This window comes from Meleagris gallopavo, chromosome 10, assembly GCF_000146605.3.
Source record: "Meleagris gallopavo isolate NT-WF06-2002-E0010 breed Aviagen turkey brand Nicholas breeding stock chromosome 10, Turkey_5.1, whole genome shotgun sequence".
Classification (NCBI taxonomy): Eukaryota; Metazoa; Chordata; class Aves; order Galliformes; family Phasianidae; genus Meleagris; species Meleagris gallopavo.
The window spans coordinates 10,945,045-10,961,860 of NC_015020.2; the positions used below are offsets into that span (position 1 = coordinate 10,945,045).

Genomic DNA, 16,816 nt, shown 5'->3' on the forward strand with positions numbered 1-16,816 from the left:
TTAACAAGTTGTGGATGATGAGCACTGAAAGGGGATGGTGACTGCCCTGACCCTTGGGAACAGAGGCACAGAAACCCATTTCTAGGCTTCTTCCTTTTCTGCTCAGCATGCCGATACCTCTTGGCCTCCATTCCAGCTTCTGCCAGCTTGCTGTGCAATGTGTGCAAAACACTGCTGTTACTCGGAGACTTGAGAATGCTTTTTCGGAATGCAGATGGCATGCACTGGGCTGAAGGATGTCTGGAGCTGGAGTTAGAATCACTGTGATGCTTCGGCAGAAACCCAACCATTCTGAAAGAATGGAATGAAAATGGAATGGGGTGCGTCCATCACTTCTATTTGTTATGATGCCCAGCATTAACAAGCAGCCTTGTTCTCAAGTGCTGCTCTTGGCACTGAGCAAAGCCTGATGACTCCCATAGGTGTACTGCAGTAACAGGGAAAGCTGCTAGAAGCAAACATCTCCATTGTGTGTGGTGCGATGCCAACACTTGCATCAAGGTGCTTGCTGGCACGAGAAGCCTTCAGTTGGGATGGCCGGGCATCCCATGCTATGGTCAGGAGCTTTTGTAATAAATTACTGTAAGTAATTTATTAAAAAGTAAATTACTTTTTAATTTTTAGAGAAAATAAATCAACAGTATGAAATCAGCTCTATTACAGTTTCAAACAAGACATGGACTCCTGAAGTATTACCCACTTTCTGTAAATGTCACCTGGGTGCCTGTATATAAAAGGTTAAATGGTTTGCAGACGTATCACTCTTTGCCTTTAAGATCAGAGACTAATTACTATTTTTACTTTACATTCTCTTGATGAGGATAATGATAAACATCTGTCACTTTGCTGCTTAGCAAGCTAAGAATCTTACTGCAATCTATCATTTAAACAGAGAGAAAGAAAAAAAAAATTAAAATAAACCAGCAGCAGCAGAAGTAAGAATACATGGACAAACTGTACTTGGTATACACAACAAAGTACTCCAAGTCAGGTTCAGGGTAATTGTGGCTCAGCTTTTTGTGCAAGGAGAGGCCTCTTTGGTGCCATTTGCTTATCCAGCTCCAGTGGGCTTTTGCTAACAGGTTGGCTACCAGTTGCAACTGATCGAGGAGTCTGTAAAGGACTGGTGATGTGCAAATTTTAGCTCAGTGCTATGTTGTCAATGGAATTGTGCTGGTAGTGATATCTGGCTGGTATATAACTAGTTTCTATTAGTAGTTCATTAATTTTTGCAAGTAATTACTGTTTCCTCATGCTATCGACAGAACAGGTTTAGATTTTAGTTCATGCTAGCATGGCTGAAGTGCTCACTGTCTTAGTTTTCAGGGAGAACTATTATGTGTCAGATCTGTGGAAAGGACATTGCCCTTTTACTTCACAGGTTGAAATTCATTCTTTTGGCGTCTTTGAGCCTCAGAAAGCAGTGTGATTTTTGTCAAAGGGATATTGTTCTTTTATTGCTAAGTTTTCTTGGGTTTGTACAGGCCAGACCAAAGCAAAGTACATACTTTTTAGCTTCCAGTTAAAATTCCTCGTATTTTCTTTAATTAGGTCACCTATTTACATACAAAGAAGTTTTTTTTTCTGTCCAATGGAAAAGAGATCTCTAATATATAAACCAGCTTATGTTATAAGCATTGGAACCAATGATGTTTTTGCTGTTATCCTTCATAAATCCTTTGTTTAGATAGGTGCTATTCACATCTAACAAGTCTGAGGCTGAAATGCAGAATTTGTCACAATTGAGTCAGCTTTGGGTAACAAGGAAGTTTTGTCCCCATAGGAGGGTAAAACTCAATATCCAGACTTACAGCATTGCTTTACTGCATGAGTCAGGCTGGCTGGATCTGGATGGTAAAAGATTTGACATTAAATATTGCAGCCGGTGATCTGAAATAGTTTCTTGGGGTTTCATTTACCTTCACACGTCTTCATCTGAAAACCTCCAGACATTCTTTGTGTGAGTTGTGTTACTGGTTTACTACAGTGTAAGCCTATATTTTTCCCCCCAATGTATTTCCAGTTTGCTGTAATCTGAAATATTTGATTTTTCCTTTCTTCTTCCATGCAGACTGAAAATGATGAGAATGGCCAAGCAGACAATTTTTCAATGGACCCCCAATTGGAGAGACAGGTGGAGACAATTCGAAATCTGGTGGACTCCTACATGTCTATTATCAACAAATGTATCCGAGATTTGATACCGAAAACAATCATGCACCTTATGATCAATAATGTAAGTAACAGCCACGATTCTAGACTATTTTAACATCTGTCAAATCTCTTGCACATGTACAAACACACCTCTTGAACAGAGCAGCAGCAACAGTACAAATGAGGAGAAGAACACGATCCCATAAATGTCAGGCTCCAAAACAAAATACTCCATTCTTCTTTAGAAGCACAAAGTCCCGCAGCCTTCTGAAAGTCTGGCACAGTGCTCTGAGTGCTAATTCCAGCATGCTGAAGATGGAATTCATGTCTTAATCAGAATATGTTATTATTTAAAGGTAAATTAAAGATCCTTTTTTTTCTGCCCTGTTACTGATGTAGTAGGGAAAAGGGGGTTGGGAGCTCCATCTAGGCAGTCTGTGAGAGGAGTGAAGCAGTGTTTCCTTGATTTTCAGTCTGTAGTTCTTTGTCACAGTTTCTTAAAGCAGTTCTTATTTTATTTGGGTTTCTTTATATTTTCTGAATACCATTTTCAAGGAATAAATCTAGAAGCCTTGGACACCGTTGTTTAGATAAGCAGATGTGGTTGTTTGATTTATCGTGTGTGTCTTTCTCAGATCTGAAGATTATTTGATTAAAGAAATGGCTTTGAAATATCATTGTTTTTCCACTGTGCTAGAATCTCAGCCTTTCCTTTTTGGCAGAGTACTGAATGGACCTTGTTGAACTGAGCTGGCTATTAGAGCCGTTGCTGCCATAAGAATTAATGTGGAGTGCACAGTTCCTGTTAGTTATGGGTAGTGCCTTTGCCAATCAGTTGTTACAAATACAAGCGTGTTGTTACACAATTCTGGTAAGAAAGAATTGTTTACTTTCGACTTGAAGTCACCTCTGTTTTTACGCTGATGAATTTCATTAACCCTGTAGAATTTGTGTTTCACCTAAGAGGTAGGTGGCTGGACAGGAAATTTCATGGCAGTTCCAGGGACATACAAAACGAGTAGAATTTTTGCAGGAGAGCAGGAGATACTCTGTTGAATTCTTGCAAGTTTAGGGAAGTCAGACTCCAAATTATGTTCCAGTCATGGGTGAGTTTTTGCAGAAGAGCATGGGAACAATGGAGCTGCCTATTTTTTTTCTCCACCTGAAATCAGACGTGGTCTAGAATTTATAAGGTGAGCGTATTCCCTCTGCTCTTTCCAGGTCATAGCTAGCAACTTGCTTCTTCCACTTAGCACAACTTCAGTGCCTTTTAAAAGGGCTGTTTTTCAGCTCTCATTTCATGAACTGCAGAGTTGGTGAGCAGCTCCTTTTGAAAGTTTACATTAAATTTTCTGCCACTCACCTCCTCATATGGAATAGTTTAAGGGTCTCTGAAGTGCTTGCTTTACTCAGAAGATTTTGTACTTGCAATCTCATCAACTGTTACATCGGTAGAAGCCTGCCATGCTGGCTGACAGTGGCACATAGAAACAGCATATTTACCACATCATCCACCTTTCAGGTGACCTCATGGTCCGTGGCTGTGTTTGGACTTGCTAGTGATCTGACAACCAGGCCTCAATCCTAGAATTTAAATTCATGGCAAAGAGTCAAAAGTTTTTAAAAGACTGTAAAGAACGAGACTGAAAACTGTAATGCACTTTTTTTTCTTTGCAGCATAGGCAGTAAATACCACATTAAATATAATAACTAAAATAGGAATTTTTCAAAAAGTAGAGCTATTAAAAAGAGAAAGGAATGCTTGAATTAAGATTGCTAAAGCAGGTCAAAAAGTTGTTCAAAGACCTGGAAAGTAGTGGAGCTGTGAGGGAAGGTGGGTCCCATTAAGTAGTGCGTGTGTTCCTTGGAGCCTTCAGGAGTCCAACCTACTCACTAGGAGTTAAGTGAAGATATCTTCCCTTCCTCTGGCTGATAATAGTCTGTACTTTCTGTTGCCTTCAAAAGTCTGGAAACAGATTGATCCCAAGGAATTTGTTTCCATGACAATTGTTACCTCCCAAGTCCTCCTAGAACTTCCTTTCCACTTTGTGGGCCTGTAAATGAGCACTTTCAATTCAGGGGAAGTATCAAATTCAAACTCAGCATACAGCAAATAATTAGATGATGTCCCTAAGCATGTTTTGAGGCCTAAACCTAGATTGTTGTATTCCAAATGCATCTCTTATTCTTCCCTTAGGGGTGGATGTTGATTACCTTAAAAGAAAATACATTTACCGCATGGAATTGCATTGAGTTACCATTAGAAATTCAAACACACACAAACAAAACACACATTTCAGAGTTCTCTCCATTAGTTCTTGATGCCTAGGTATCACAGATTATTCAAGAGGGGTGGTCTTGGAGTAGATAATATATGCTCTATAACCAGTGCTAATATTCATCTCAGCTGAGTAGAAAAACTCAGGAGTACTTGTTACTACCAACCTTAAGGAATTAATTTTCTGAGGCTTTTCTGCTGCTTGCAGTCTGCCCAGTGATAAATCAGAGTTCTTTGCAAGCCCATCTTACCCCACTCTGGAGGGACAGGGCAGGCTTTGCAGTATGGGTGTTCTGGATGCTGGCTGTGATTCAGCTTTGACTGTTGGTCTGAAGTCTGTAAGGAAAACATTTTAAAACACTGTGGTGAATGTTTCTGTTTTCTAAAAAGGCAAAGACACATAAAGTGTCACTTTCTCTTCCTTTCCCAAGCCAGAGAAAGTGGCTATTTAGGAAGACCGTCCTCTGTCTAGTAAAGGAAGGAGGTTGATTCAAGAACTAGTATATACAGTAGTCTTCCTTTTCAGAAGAGTGCAAGGAGTTTCTTGAGTTTATGCTAGTGGTAGGCAGGGATCTCATGATAAACATCACAGGATTTTTTTATTTTTTCCAAAGAGATACTTGTGGTCTAGCAATGCTTTTACAATCAGCTCTGGCCTTAATCTAATTTTAGGACTTCTTTTTTTTTTTTGAAGTGTTGCCATTAAAATGCTCATTTCATCAAGTAGAATGTGATGCTGTTTAACTGTGATATCTGTTTTTAATGTGGAGTCTTTGGCAATCATGAGGAAACTAGTGTACTCTGGCTCTTGATCAGTACCATCTACTGGAAAACAGCATGAGACTCATGGAAAAGTTTTGCAGGCTCTGCTAAGACTTTGAGCATCTCCTATCATACATGAATGGGAAATGACAGCCAAGCTCAGTCAATATGGGTTTGTTTCCCTGTAAGATCTGTCCTGACCTTCTGCTTGCCGTCCTGCACAATTTGCACAGCTCGACTGCCCTTGCTGACCTCGTAGAATGCAAACACTGCCATCGACTCATCAGGATTTATATCATTGTAGCTGACTAGCACAAACCCATGTGCAAATGGAGCTCACGCTTATGTAATCAGAATCTTGGGAATCTATTACTAGTAGTAGTATCTCCAGCTCAAAAAAAACCCAAACCTTTAGAGAGCAAAAAAACCCAATGAGATCAGAACAGCGACAAAAGGCTCAAATACAAGGATTTAGTAGATCAGCAGTTGGTCTATTTACCAAAGTCTTATTTAATCAGAACACCTCTAGCTTTTTATCTTTCTTATTGTGGCCCAGGTTTCCATAACTGGGGCAGGCACAGCTCAATTCAATATATTGAATTAGATTACTTGGAGACTTCTTCCTTCAGCTTGAATGTGTGTGGATGGGATATTTAGAATCTGGCAAAATTGCTGGAGATGAAGAGCATCATTTACAGCAAGGTATATTGTTGCTAAGAAAATAATTGACAGAGATGCTGTAAAGTGTTAGAGACAAAGACCAGTGTTAACTCCAACCATGTCTGATGTTTCAAAGACAGAAAAAAATCCACAGTTCATTGTGAAGGGACTGCACAAAACTGTCTTATTCTCAGATATGAATAGGGATCTCAAAATGTAGCTCTGTAATTGCTTTAAACCCATCTACGTGCAGACAGCTGCTAAAATATCCAGTCCATCCCTTTCCAGCTGCTCTGCCCAGCTGTATGCCAGCCTTTCCCTGGGTCTCAGCTCCCCCCCCAGGCTGCTGCACCATCAGATCATTCTGAGTTCAGTGTTTTTGAGTCCCTCGTTGGACCTAACAAAAAGCTGTACGACCAAGAATTGATGTAAACAAAGCAGTAGGAAAACAGATTCAATTTAGATAGGTCTGTCTCCTAGTTCTGTGAGTCACCCACTATACTTGTTCAATGCTCTATTTTTGATTTTTCTTGTTGTTTATTAGTGCATTTGTTTTGTCCAATGAAACAGGTGAAAGAATTTATCAACGCTGAGCTCCTGGCTCACTTGTATTCTTCTGAGGACCAAAATACTCTAATGGAGGAATCAGCTGAGCAGGCACAGAGGCGAGATGAAATGCTCCGCATGTACCAAGCTCTAAAGGAAGCCTTGGCAATCATTGGCGATATCAGCACTAGCACTGTGTCAACCCCTGCACCACCTCCTGTAGATGATTCTTGGCTTCAGCAGGCCCGCAGGTAAGCTTCTTCATTTGCTTTGCAATGAAATTTAGGACAGGCAGACGTTATTAGCATTAACAACTCCCTTCTTACCTGTGTTTTGGGCAGGTCTTTAATGACACTTGTGAGGGAAATCAGACATCTTGGTATTATTTAGATGCTATTTTGAGCTGCTTAGAGTACATTAAGATAAAGAACATGCGGCTTTATTTTCTTGCATGCTGCCTAGAATAGATGACACAAGACAGACTTTAAACACCCATGAGCTCTTTCTAGTAAAGCCATCAGTCTTTTTCCCAGCATCCTGTATTCTGTTCAAGCCTAGCTTGGAGAAAAAGCTGCTTCTGGTTCTAGTTTCAGTGAGCTGCATCTTACCTAAAGTGCCGGGAGCTCTGTGTGCTACCATGTTATACTAGCTGGAAGCCAAATCGAGAAATCCAGATACTGTGCTCCAGGGCAGATGTGAACCTGCATGCATGCTGTATGTCCCCATTTACACGTTTATTTTTTAAAAACCTTATTCCACATATACACATTCTATGGGTACGCATATAAACATCAGACAAGACATTTGTCTGTTAGAATACTTTATGTTGGATTTACAGCTTGTCTGATGCTTCAGATAGCAGCCACTTTTGCCACCAAATACTGTTTTGATTCCTTTATTGCAGAAATCCCACCTGTCTGTGCAAACTAACCTCAACTGTGTATTCACAAGACTTTTTCTTGCAAGCTTTTATTAAACTTCAGTCCTTCAGGCTGCACGTCCTAGCAAATCCTTTTCACACAACGCTGTTAGAATTATAGCATTTAAATCCATTACATTTTAGCTCTTTCTATTTTGTCTATCTCAGAGCATGCTGTCGATGGGAATGGTGTATGTTAGATATACATATAGGTCTGAAACTGGCAGCAAAGGGGATGCAAAGAAAAAAAAAAGATTTTAACTTTTTTTTTTTTTAATAAATATTCACACTGTAGCAAACATCTTCAATCTCTGGTATTTCACTAGATCTCCTCCTCCAAGTCCCTCAACTCAGAGGAGGCCTACATTAAATAATCCCCCAACCAGACCTTTATCTGGCCGAGGACCTGCTCCTGCAATCCCATCTCCAGGCCCTCAGTCAGGGGCTCCTCCGGTCCCGTTCCGCCCAGGACCGTTGCCACCATTTCCAAGTGGTGGTGAAGCCCATGGAGGACCTCCCCAAGTTCCATCTCGGCCAACGCGGGCCCCTCCCAGTGTCCCAAGGTAAGATGTCTCAGCTTCCTGGTGGTGGGCATGGTTCTCTTCCCGTAGCATAACAGATGCTGCACGACCCAGGAAAGTCAAGCACTGTTGTTGAGTGAGTCTGGTAACAAAGCACAACCGTGCATTCCCTGCAGAGAGTCAAAGGTGTTCTGAGGAACCGATTTCTAGCACAAATAAGACTTTTTGGAAAGTTAGATACTTGTATTCGTGGCAAAAAGCATTTTCTTGTCAGTCAGTTCGAAGAAACTAGGTTATATTACATTAAAACCCCCTGTTCTGGTTACGTGGTATCATGAACACAGGCGTTGTTCACGGAGTCAAGTCCTCTAGACCTCCACCAGAACATGGGCAGTGGTGCAACAAATAGCTCACTTTCACCATTTTGAGTGCTCACCAAAGGAAGTAACAGCTCTTTGGGGAGAGAACAAGGCCTTGTAGAATCAGTGGAACAAACTGATAGGAGTCTGATTTTTATTCCACAAGGCAAATAATTTACAGCCAGTTGAAAACAGTTTGCAGCTGTCTAACAGTGTAGGTCACACACAGCACAACATGTTTAGTTAAGGAACAGGATTTTAATGATCACATTGTTTCCTTTCCTTCTGACAACTTTGCAGTTATCAGTACTTTTAAAAGTAGCTTTTCATATTTTATAATTTTGTGTGGTATTAACCACTTTTTAATATAAGTTATATGAAAAACTTGTCCTTAGTATTTATTTTCACTATGACATAATACACTTAATCACTCATATATGAAAGGCTCTAACTCCTAGAGCTTCAGTAACTTCCCAAATTACAAGAGGCATAGGCACATTAGGCAATGCTGGAACAAAGGGCTTTCTCTAATTTTAATAGATTAACTGTTATATTAGGCTTAGTCACAGTTTGGAGAAAAGCAAACAAAAAACCTACTTAAACAGAAACAAAAAGAAAATGCGTACATTCTCAATTTTAGAAATAGTAATGGAAAATAAAACAATCATCTGCCTTTGGAGAAAAAATATTGAATACTTTCTTTTAAATAAGTGAGATCAGTTGTAGCTGTCAGCAACTTAAATGTGATGCCCAGTTTTTCTAACATCACCATTTATATATTATACAATATGGAGATGCATATCACGCTGTTTGAGGGTGATTGCTACTTCTGAAGTTGAGCACTTATATATCATTATGACCATTATAATATTAAAAATAAATCAGTTAAAGAGGGTATATCAAATGAATGAAGCGTTTTCTCTATTTTCTATGAAAAAGGAGTTGCACTGCCTAATCATGAAAGTCATTCTTTCATCTTAGTGGATACTCCATAACTTGCATTAGGGAGAAACACCCTTTCTGGGTATTAAACTTCACACTGGAAAGAAGGAAGCCCAGGTGGGGTTCCCCACTGGGAGAGCTTGAAGGGCACTGGCAGGGGTAGTTTCCACTGTGCCATCGGTGGATAGATGATGTACCAGAGGTAGACAGGAAGTCCAGCGTTTCATCAGTTGTCCTACTGGAAAGAACCATAGCTCTCCAGTGTCTCTCACCTTGCCTTGAGAACAGCATGTGTCTTTTGTCCAGCCTGGCTGTGATTCTGCATGAGCATTGCTTTCCTGAGGTGGCTTGCCAAGAGCATGTCTGATGATCATCTTTTTGATGCTGAAGTGATAGGTGGGATGGAGACCAAAAAGGAATTTCCAAGCTCACAAAGATACTTGGGGTAAGCAGCCTGTGAACAACTCAATTTATGACAGCCACTGGTGGCAGGCGAAGCAGGGCCTGATAAAGGAGGTCAGTGCTTTTAAAATGCTGTAGCTGGATGCATAATTGAATGTACGAGTGCCTGACATTTTTGTGGAAAAAAATATCTGCAATACACATCTTCTGGACTGGATCCTAGTCCCCTTTTTTTAGAGCTATGAAAGCCTCAGACATAAAAATCTCAGATGCTAAGGAATGCAGGCAGGGTTTGCCGTTCTGCTGAAACTTCAGGTTTCTCCTGCTGACTAAACTCCGAGAGAGGAAATCCCAGGGAAGGGGCTGCAGGGGAAATCACCTGAGGGGGACAGTGTGGCGGGCTCCTGTGCCTATTAAAAGTCCTTTTGAGCCCTGCAATTTCTGCTACGCTTGGTCTGGTTTCAATAACAGCCTTCGCAGGATCATAGGAAATTGACTCAGAAAATGGGTCTGAGATATTAAAAGGAAAAAGAAATCATTTTGAGGAAGAGTTCTTAAGGAAACTTCACCTTTCTCCATGATTTGTTTCTGAGCTGAGGCTCTGTGCTCTGATTGTGCTGCCGCTGTTTGCTGCTGTGTTTCTTCAAGTGTCGGGATCTGTCAGATCCAGGGAATAGGTTAGCATCCAGCTTTCCATAGGAGTGTTTTGGTTGCAGCCCCATCACTGTCACATGGAGCTGAAAATCCTGACACACAAAGAAGTAGCGTTCTATTTTTCTTGTGTTCTGCTTTAAGATAAAAGGTCACTTCCAGGGGTAAGATTCGAACCATCCTGTTCCAATGAGTGGCTGAACACACATTTAGTTTGGAGAATTTGCTACTTTATAGTGAGATATTGCCTATGCCTTTAAAAAAATAATAATAAAACCACACTCCCCCCCCTTCCCTTCCAGCTTTTATTAGCATTTATTCAAAGGAATTGTACAGAAACTGTGAACTTTCTGCATTTTCTCACTATTCTTTGCATACTGTACAGGGAAAGGAAAGCGGTTAGGGGAGCAGGAAATAATTTTCTTCCTTGCTTCGCTCTGATTCTAAAGCTGTTTTGGGTTATGTGCTCTGAATATTTCTGTAAGGAAACAGAAACTATTTGCATGATACATGCCTCTTTTAATTAATCCCACTTGAGGTGGGTGGATCTCTCCCAGCAAAGCCTGTGAGTAAAGGCCCCTGGCTTTGTTAAGGGCTTGATGCCAAAGCATATATGATTTGTGAAATATTCTCTGCTGCCAGAATTTAGATTATTCCCTCTCCCTCTTAAAAGGCTGCAGTAGTATTTTGAAAGAAAATGCAGCTGTGCACTCACTTTGGTACGACTGCTTGAAGCAGGCACCGGAGCCTCTTTAGTTACCATGATGTGTGTTTGCCTGCCTGGTTGGGAAGCCTGATCTTGATCAATTTAGTTCTACTGTGGGATGCTTTGATTTATGACTTTTAAATGTCCTAAACAGGAATCTCAGCTTTGCCACAGGGAGAACAATTGAATTGGAAATGTTTTTCTCCTGGCAGCAGAGCCCCTGGTGTCAGTGAGGGTGGGATGGTGCTCCCCTTTCCTCTTCGTCTTCTGCTCGGCAGTGCCCCTATGGCTTCATGAAGGCTTCCCCAACAAAGAACCGAAGATTAAAACTCGCTTTGCCATTCAAACCCTGCCTTAAGTGGACCTGGTTAAACAGAGGAGCTGCAGGGCTTCAGTGTCCATTCAAAGAGGCAGGAATATACATACTTTCAAGCACCTGTGACTTGCGCTCAGGGCTGCTGGTGCACAGCCCCTGGGGTTGAGGATAATCTTTACACGTGAGGCAAGCAGAGCAGAGAGAGAATTCATAATTCATCTCATGCCATTCAGCAGTGGTCCCTTAATCTCCCTGCCACCTCTTTCAGCTGTCTTCATACAATTTACGTCAATGCACAGCCAACCAGCACAGATGCTACCATGCACCTATGTTTTATTGTTTCACTAAGGCTAATTATATGACCTGTTGTGTTCGTAGCTAATCTGCATTGTTAGCCATCGTTATGTATTTCTGCCAACCCAGCATAAAAAAAAAGTGCTTATTCTTGATAGTAATTACAGTCCGAGAATTCCAGACAAAGCCAGAGGCACTGCAGAAAGTATCACTGCCTAACATTTCCTGGTTTGCAGGCTCTGAACTCAGCTCTTTGATTGCCAAACATCAGCCACTAAGTCAGTTTTCTGTGATGGATTTTATGGATTAGTGTTCTTTCAAAACATTTAGCGTTAACATCTAACACTGTGTGTTGAAAAATAAGAGGATCCACTGCAAAAACTGCCTGCGAATCCTCTTATTAAAGTCTGTCATAATGCACAGGTATATAAGGCCAGAAGGGTTAGCCTACGTTAGTCTGGGCATCTTCTTCTTGCAGCTCTAAAAACTTACCATTATTTTTTAATGGAATATAAATAATAATCAAATAGCCATTGCTTCGAACTCTTATGGCAGGGTGAATAGGTGCTTTAAAGTAACTGCATGTTGATTTGGATGATCTTAGTCCGAATACCCACAAAGAAGAGTACGGCTTTGTTCTACGGTAGAATCTGTTTGTCCTCTCTGACTGTACTTTCAGTGAAGATGATTCACAAGACATAACTGGTAATTAGGAATGTTTCTTGTAAGCAAAGGGACAAAACTGTTATCTGGAGGGATTTCAAAATTCTGCCGAATTTAAAGGGAAAATGGAAGTCAAAGCATAACTACTTCAGTTCTGCATCTCATGTCTGTGGTCGGAAGAATATTACAGCTACACGGGTGATGCAAAGCCAGAGCCCATCACAGGAGGGAACACTGCTCTTCCGTAGTCAGCAGGTTTCCAACTCTGCCTGTTCAAAGAGCCCCAAAAAGACTTATGAGAATATCAGTCATTCTTTCTGGGATTTCTGCCCTATGGGAAGACATCTCTGTGCAATTTGTTACCAGTCTCAATTACAGTTCTTGTTGAAAGGCACACCCAGGAATACACTCCTTTTGCTACTGGTTGTTTCCGCTGGAGATTATATTTCCCCTTATCTGTTTGAAAGTAACTCTGCTTTTCTTCCCCTCCTCCACTGACTCCTTTATCACTGTTTTGTTTTCCCCTTTTTCTGCACGTCTCTTGCTGTCCCTTTCTTGACCATCCTGTCCACTTCTTTTTTCACCTTCTCCTCTCACTTGGTTTCCTGCCTAGAACATCTGTCTTCATTCCCCACATATTCCCCCCTTTCCTTCTCACTGTCTTTTCTTGGTTTCTTTCCAACTTATCCCTTCCCTGGCACCTTAGTAAATCTGTCTCCTGCTCCTTGTATTTCTGTCTTCTTTTAAAGCTTTTCATCCTGTTTTCGAACCATAAAATGCAATATCTGGCAATCTTTTCTAACAGCAGCTTGGTGTTAGTGGCCGTGACAACCTCTAGAAATTCTAGCTACACTGCTTATGGTAGCCATACCACATGGCAAAAAAAAATTGAGGAATATGGTCACCTGGCAGCTTCATTCTTAATAGAATCAATGAAAGAAGTAATGTTTTGAATGAGGATAAATATTGGAGGGGTTGGCCAGAAAGTAGGTTGCAGAAGCTTTTAAAAACTTGTGACATATCACAATATAACAACTCCTGTGGTTTCATTATAATTCTTCAATACTGTTCTTGCGAGAAATTTGAAGCAGAAATGGACAGAAGGAGTTCTTCAGCAGCCTGTACTTAACACCGCCAGAGACAGGAGTGTCCCTGAGTTTGCTCCAGGAGCTGCAGCAATTGCTCACCCCTAAGAGGATGGCTGTCTCCTAGACTTGCCAAAGCATTCTGTTCACCACCTTCCTCCATGTACTCCTCCTCCAGATGACTGTCCTGAAGACCAGCTATAATGAAATTCATGGGATGGCAGACACTGCAGCCTAGGTACTACATCTGCTGCCACTGAATCTCACTTCCATCAGCATCTCCCTTCATCAGCCAAAGGCTCTCCACTTTGCACGTTCAGTGGTGCCGGAATTTTATTATGTGCTGTGGTTGGCAATGCACTAGGACAGCTGAACAAATGTTTGAAGAGTTGCTTGTTCTACATGGGTTTTAGGTTTAATCTGTTTTTTGTAACTCAGGTAGTTTTGATTGTCTTTAGTATAGTTCCTGAGCTACTTGCTCCAGAAAACTTACTCAACAAAAATTGTTTTTGAAATCAGGTGAATAAGGAGAGATCCACTTCATTTGGGACCATTGTGAGTTCCTTTTACAATTCAGCTCTAAGTGGATCAGACTGAAATGGCTCTTCATTGCTCTTAGCGTTGACCAGTCCCATGTGATGGAGAAGGGTAATGAAAAATTATGCAGGAGAGAGGTAGACAGAGAAATAAGTAACCTAAAGAGAGTTGTTAGAAGTCAATCTGGCATAACGATGATGTTGTGGCTGCAGTCCCCAACCAAATACAGCTGAAATATTTGGGATTGTCAGCTGGTGAACTGCATGAATACTAATTTTATTGAGTTAGGTGTTTTCAGTAGTTTTTTGCTTGTTTGCTTTTTGGTTTTGCCTCCTTAGCCTTTTCTCTATCAATATACTATCAATAAAAGGAAGTGGTTTTTATTTTTAGCATCTCTCAACTTGAAAAAGGAAAGTGGAGTCAAACAATAGCAAATGCTGTTTGCCAGAAATACAGACAGGAATCCAAAGATGTGCTTTGGTCTCAGTTATTTATTCAGTCTCATAAAAGAGTAATTTAACAACATGAAGGTTATATAGGATTAAAGCAAGGGTGCTTAACAGGAAATTTTTGGCCATATTTGAAAGAGTGGATTGAATAGTAGTACATTCCTAGCCTTCCTTATGCAGCAAGAGAAAATGCATGGTGTACTTTTAAAAGAAAGCAATGATGATTTGAACTTCCTGAACCTGCAGGCATTTTGAAACTCTCCTTCTGCCCACAAGCTGTATTGGATCATTACTGAAAAACAGGGCACTCAATGGCTGCATTAACAAGATTGATATGGATAATGTTAGTTGTTGTCATCGTGGACAAGAAGAGGTGCTAGTCCAGCTGGAGGTAATAGCCACGATGCTTGTTCCCTTTCTTGCCTTAAGATAAGTAAAGAGGAGACAGACAAACTGGGAAAGGAAGATGGAGTGTGAGTAGGAAGAAAGAACAGAGTGAGCAGAAGTAGCTATGGCCTTCAAAGACTTCATACATGATTTACATTGACGTGGGACAGCACATTTGAACACAGACCAGTACACAAGATTTGAGCTACTACATAAAGATCAGACGTTCCTCCTCCAAATTTTGTGACCCTCGTATTGTCATCATCTGCTGCAGATGGACAAAGGAAGAGCAGCATTCAGAATGTGTCACTAAGAACTCCTAAATCTCTCTTCTTCCTCGTGGATTTTTGATCCTTTTCACCATCCTGACCTTGGATTTCCAAAGGGTTGGGACAGACCTCCTCTAATGTTTAGCAAGCTTGCAAACTTGTCATGTTCCCTGCTGAAGGGCAAATAAGAACACACTGTTTAGAATAATAGTCTTTTTTGGTTGCTCCATTGAATTTTTTTTTTGTTTTGTTTTGTTTATTCAAGCTGTTTTTTTCCATATGACACGTTAATTCCCTAAAATGACTAATTTCAAAATGCAGTATTCTCTTAAACATACAGACAAGTTTGTGTCTGTGATAGATGTTAATTTCTGATGGTCATACAGAAAACCCAGTTTGAATTGCAAAGAAATTAATCTAGTGAAGCATCATATTTTGACCTCTTTGCCTCTGAAAGGAACATCCATATTATGTAAAATCACATGCTTTGGAACCACAGTAATCTTAATGCTTTGGAACAGTGCTAGCATTTGCATTAACAGAGATTTAGATTGCTGCTTTATGCTGACTAGTGGAAGGACACATCCTTCCCATTTGCTGTTTTTTTTTTTCTTTCACTGAAGAGAAATAGGCATCAGATAAAAACACTTCATCTAACTACTTTAACTTGCTTATACTAATCACAAAATTCCACTGACAGAATATTGTTTGGGTCATGTGAAATAGTGAGGTTCAGCTGTGCAAGTATTGGCAATCCAGCATGCTCCCTATGTTTGTGGAGCCTGATACATACATGTTCTGTTGGAGGGCTGCTTCAGAACTGGCAGTCACCTCGAGTAGCATGCCGTGCATCTCAGCGCTTCCATTCCTGACTTGCCCTCCAACAGGAATCCTGTTGGCATGCTTACTAGCAATGCTTCATGTTTGATACTGAAAATATCAGTTTTCAGTAGAGAAACAAATGAGAGAAACTTTCAGTCTCTTGGACCATTACGTTGAGGTAAGGGACCGTTACAAGCAAGCATTCCCCCACTATTTTCCCCTTTCATCACCACTGAGGGCTGTTTCTCATTTCTCCCATAACATCTCTTACCGATTTTTGTCTGTGGCTCTGCTGAACCACTCTTACTTTCATCCTTTTCCTGCTTTTCCTATTTTCTCGTGACCTGTCACAAGTATTAAGTTGCTTTCCTCTTCATGCTTTCCTGCTTCTACTCAAGATCCTTCTTCCTGAGCTGATGTTCTGGGGACTCCAGAGCAGCCATGCTGCTTCTGCTATAGGCCAGGAAGAGTTTTAAGTAAGCAGAGACATTAGACAAGCTAGTCAGACCTGCAAACCATATCTTGCCTCTATTCTTCAGCCATCATGGCTACACAGAATGACAGAAGTGTAGGGGCTGGAAGGGACCTCTGGAGATCATCTAGTCCAACCCCCTGCTAAACTACAGCCCTTTCACTTCTGGTTTGGATTTTCTGACAAATGCATAAGCTGGTGAAGATCAAGAGGAAACATATAAAGGTAGATTGATAGAAGAATTGGGAAAAGCAGGGACGAAGTTGTGTGGGTCTTTAGGAATCTTACTGAAACTGAGAAAGTCATATAGAAGTTAGATGAGTCAAAGCACTATTACTCTCCCAAGGACAGGCCTAGGAAAGGGGCTACCTGTACCTCTGAATAATCACACCAATGAGAATTGATATTTATTTCTCACCTGAAATAAGCCACTTTTCTGTTCTGGAATGACTCACATCCAGATTTTTATTGTCACCTCAATTAAAATCTGCCTTCAGTCAGACCTAGAGCCATTTAGAGATTTTTTAAAACTGTTTTCTTGTTAGATTCTGCAAAAACAATGAATATCACATCACAGGGTACGCCAAGGGGCCTGCGTTATAGGGAAACTGAGATCGAGGAA

The 16,816-nt window shown here is 40.8% G+C and overlaps 1 protein-coding gene across 5 annotated transcripts in view; it reads left to right on the top strand.

Moving 5' to 3' along the window:
• The window catches only part of LOC104912335 (dynamin-3-like), a 64,252-nt gene that overhangs the window by 37,739 nt on the left and 9,697 nt on the right, over positions 1–16,816 (top strand). For all 5 annotated transcript variants that reach the window (XR_004160763.1, XM_031554820.1, XM_031554822.1 and 2 more), the window contains exons 3-5: positions 2,072–2,236; positions 6,425–6,651; positions 7,646–7,882. Coding sequence is in view for 4 of the 5 variants with exons in the window: in XM_031554820.1 (XP_031410680.1) it covers positions 2,072–2,236; positions 6,425–6,651; positions 7,646–7,882 (629 nt within the window). In the remaining variant the exon portion in view is untranslated. The remainder of the gene's footprint in view (positions 1–2,071; positions 2,237–6,424; positions 6,652–7,645; positions 7,883–16,816) is intronic.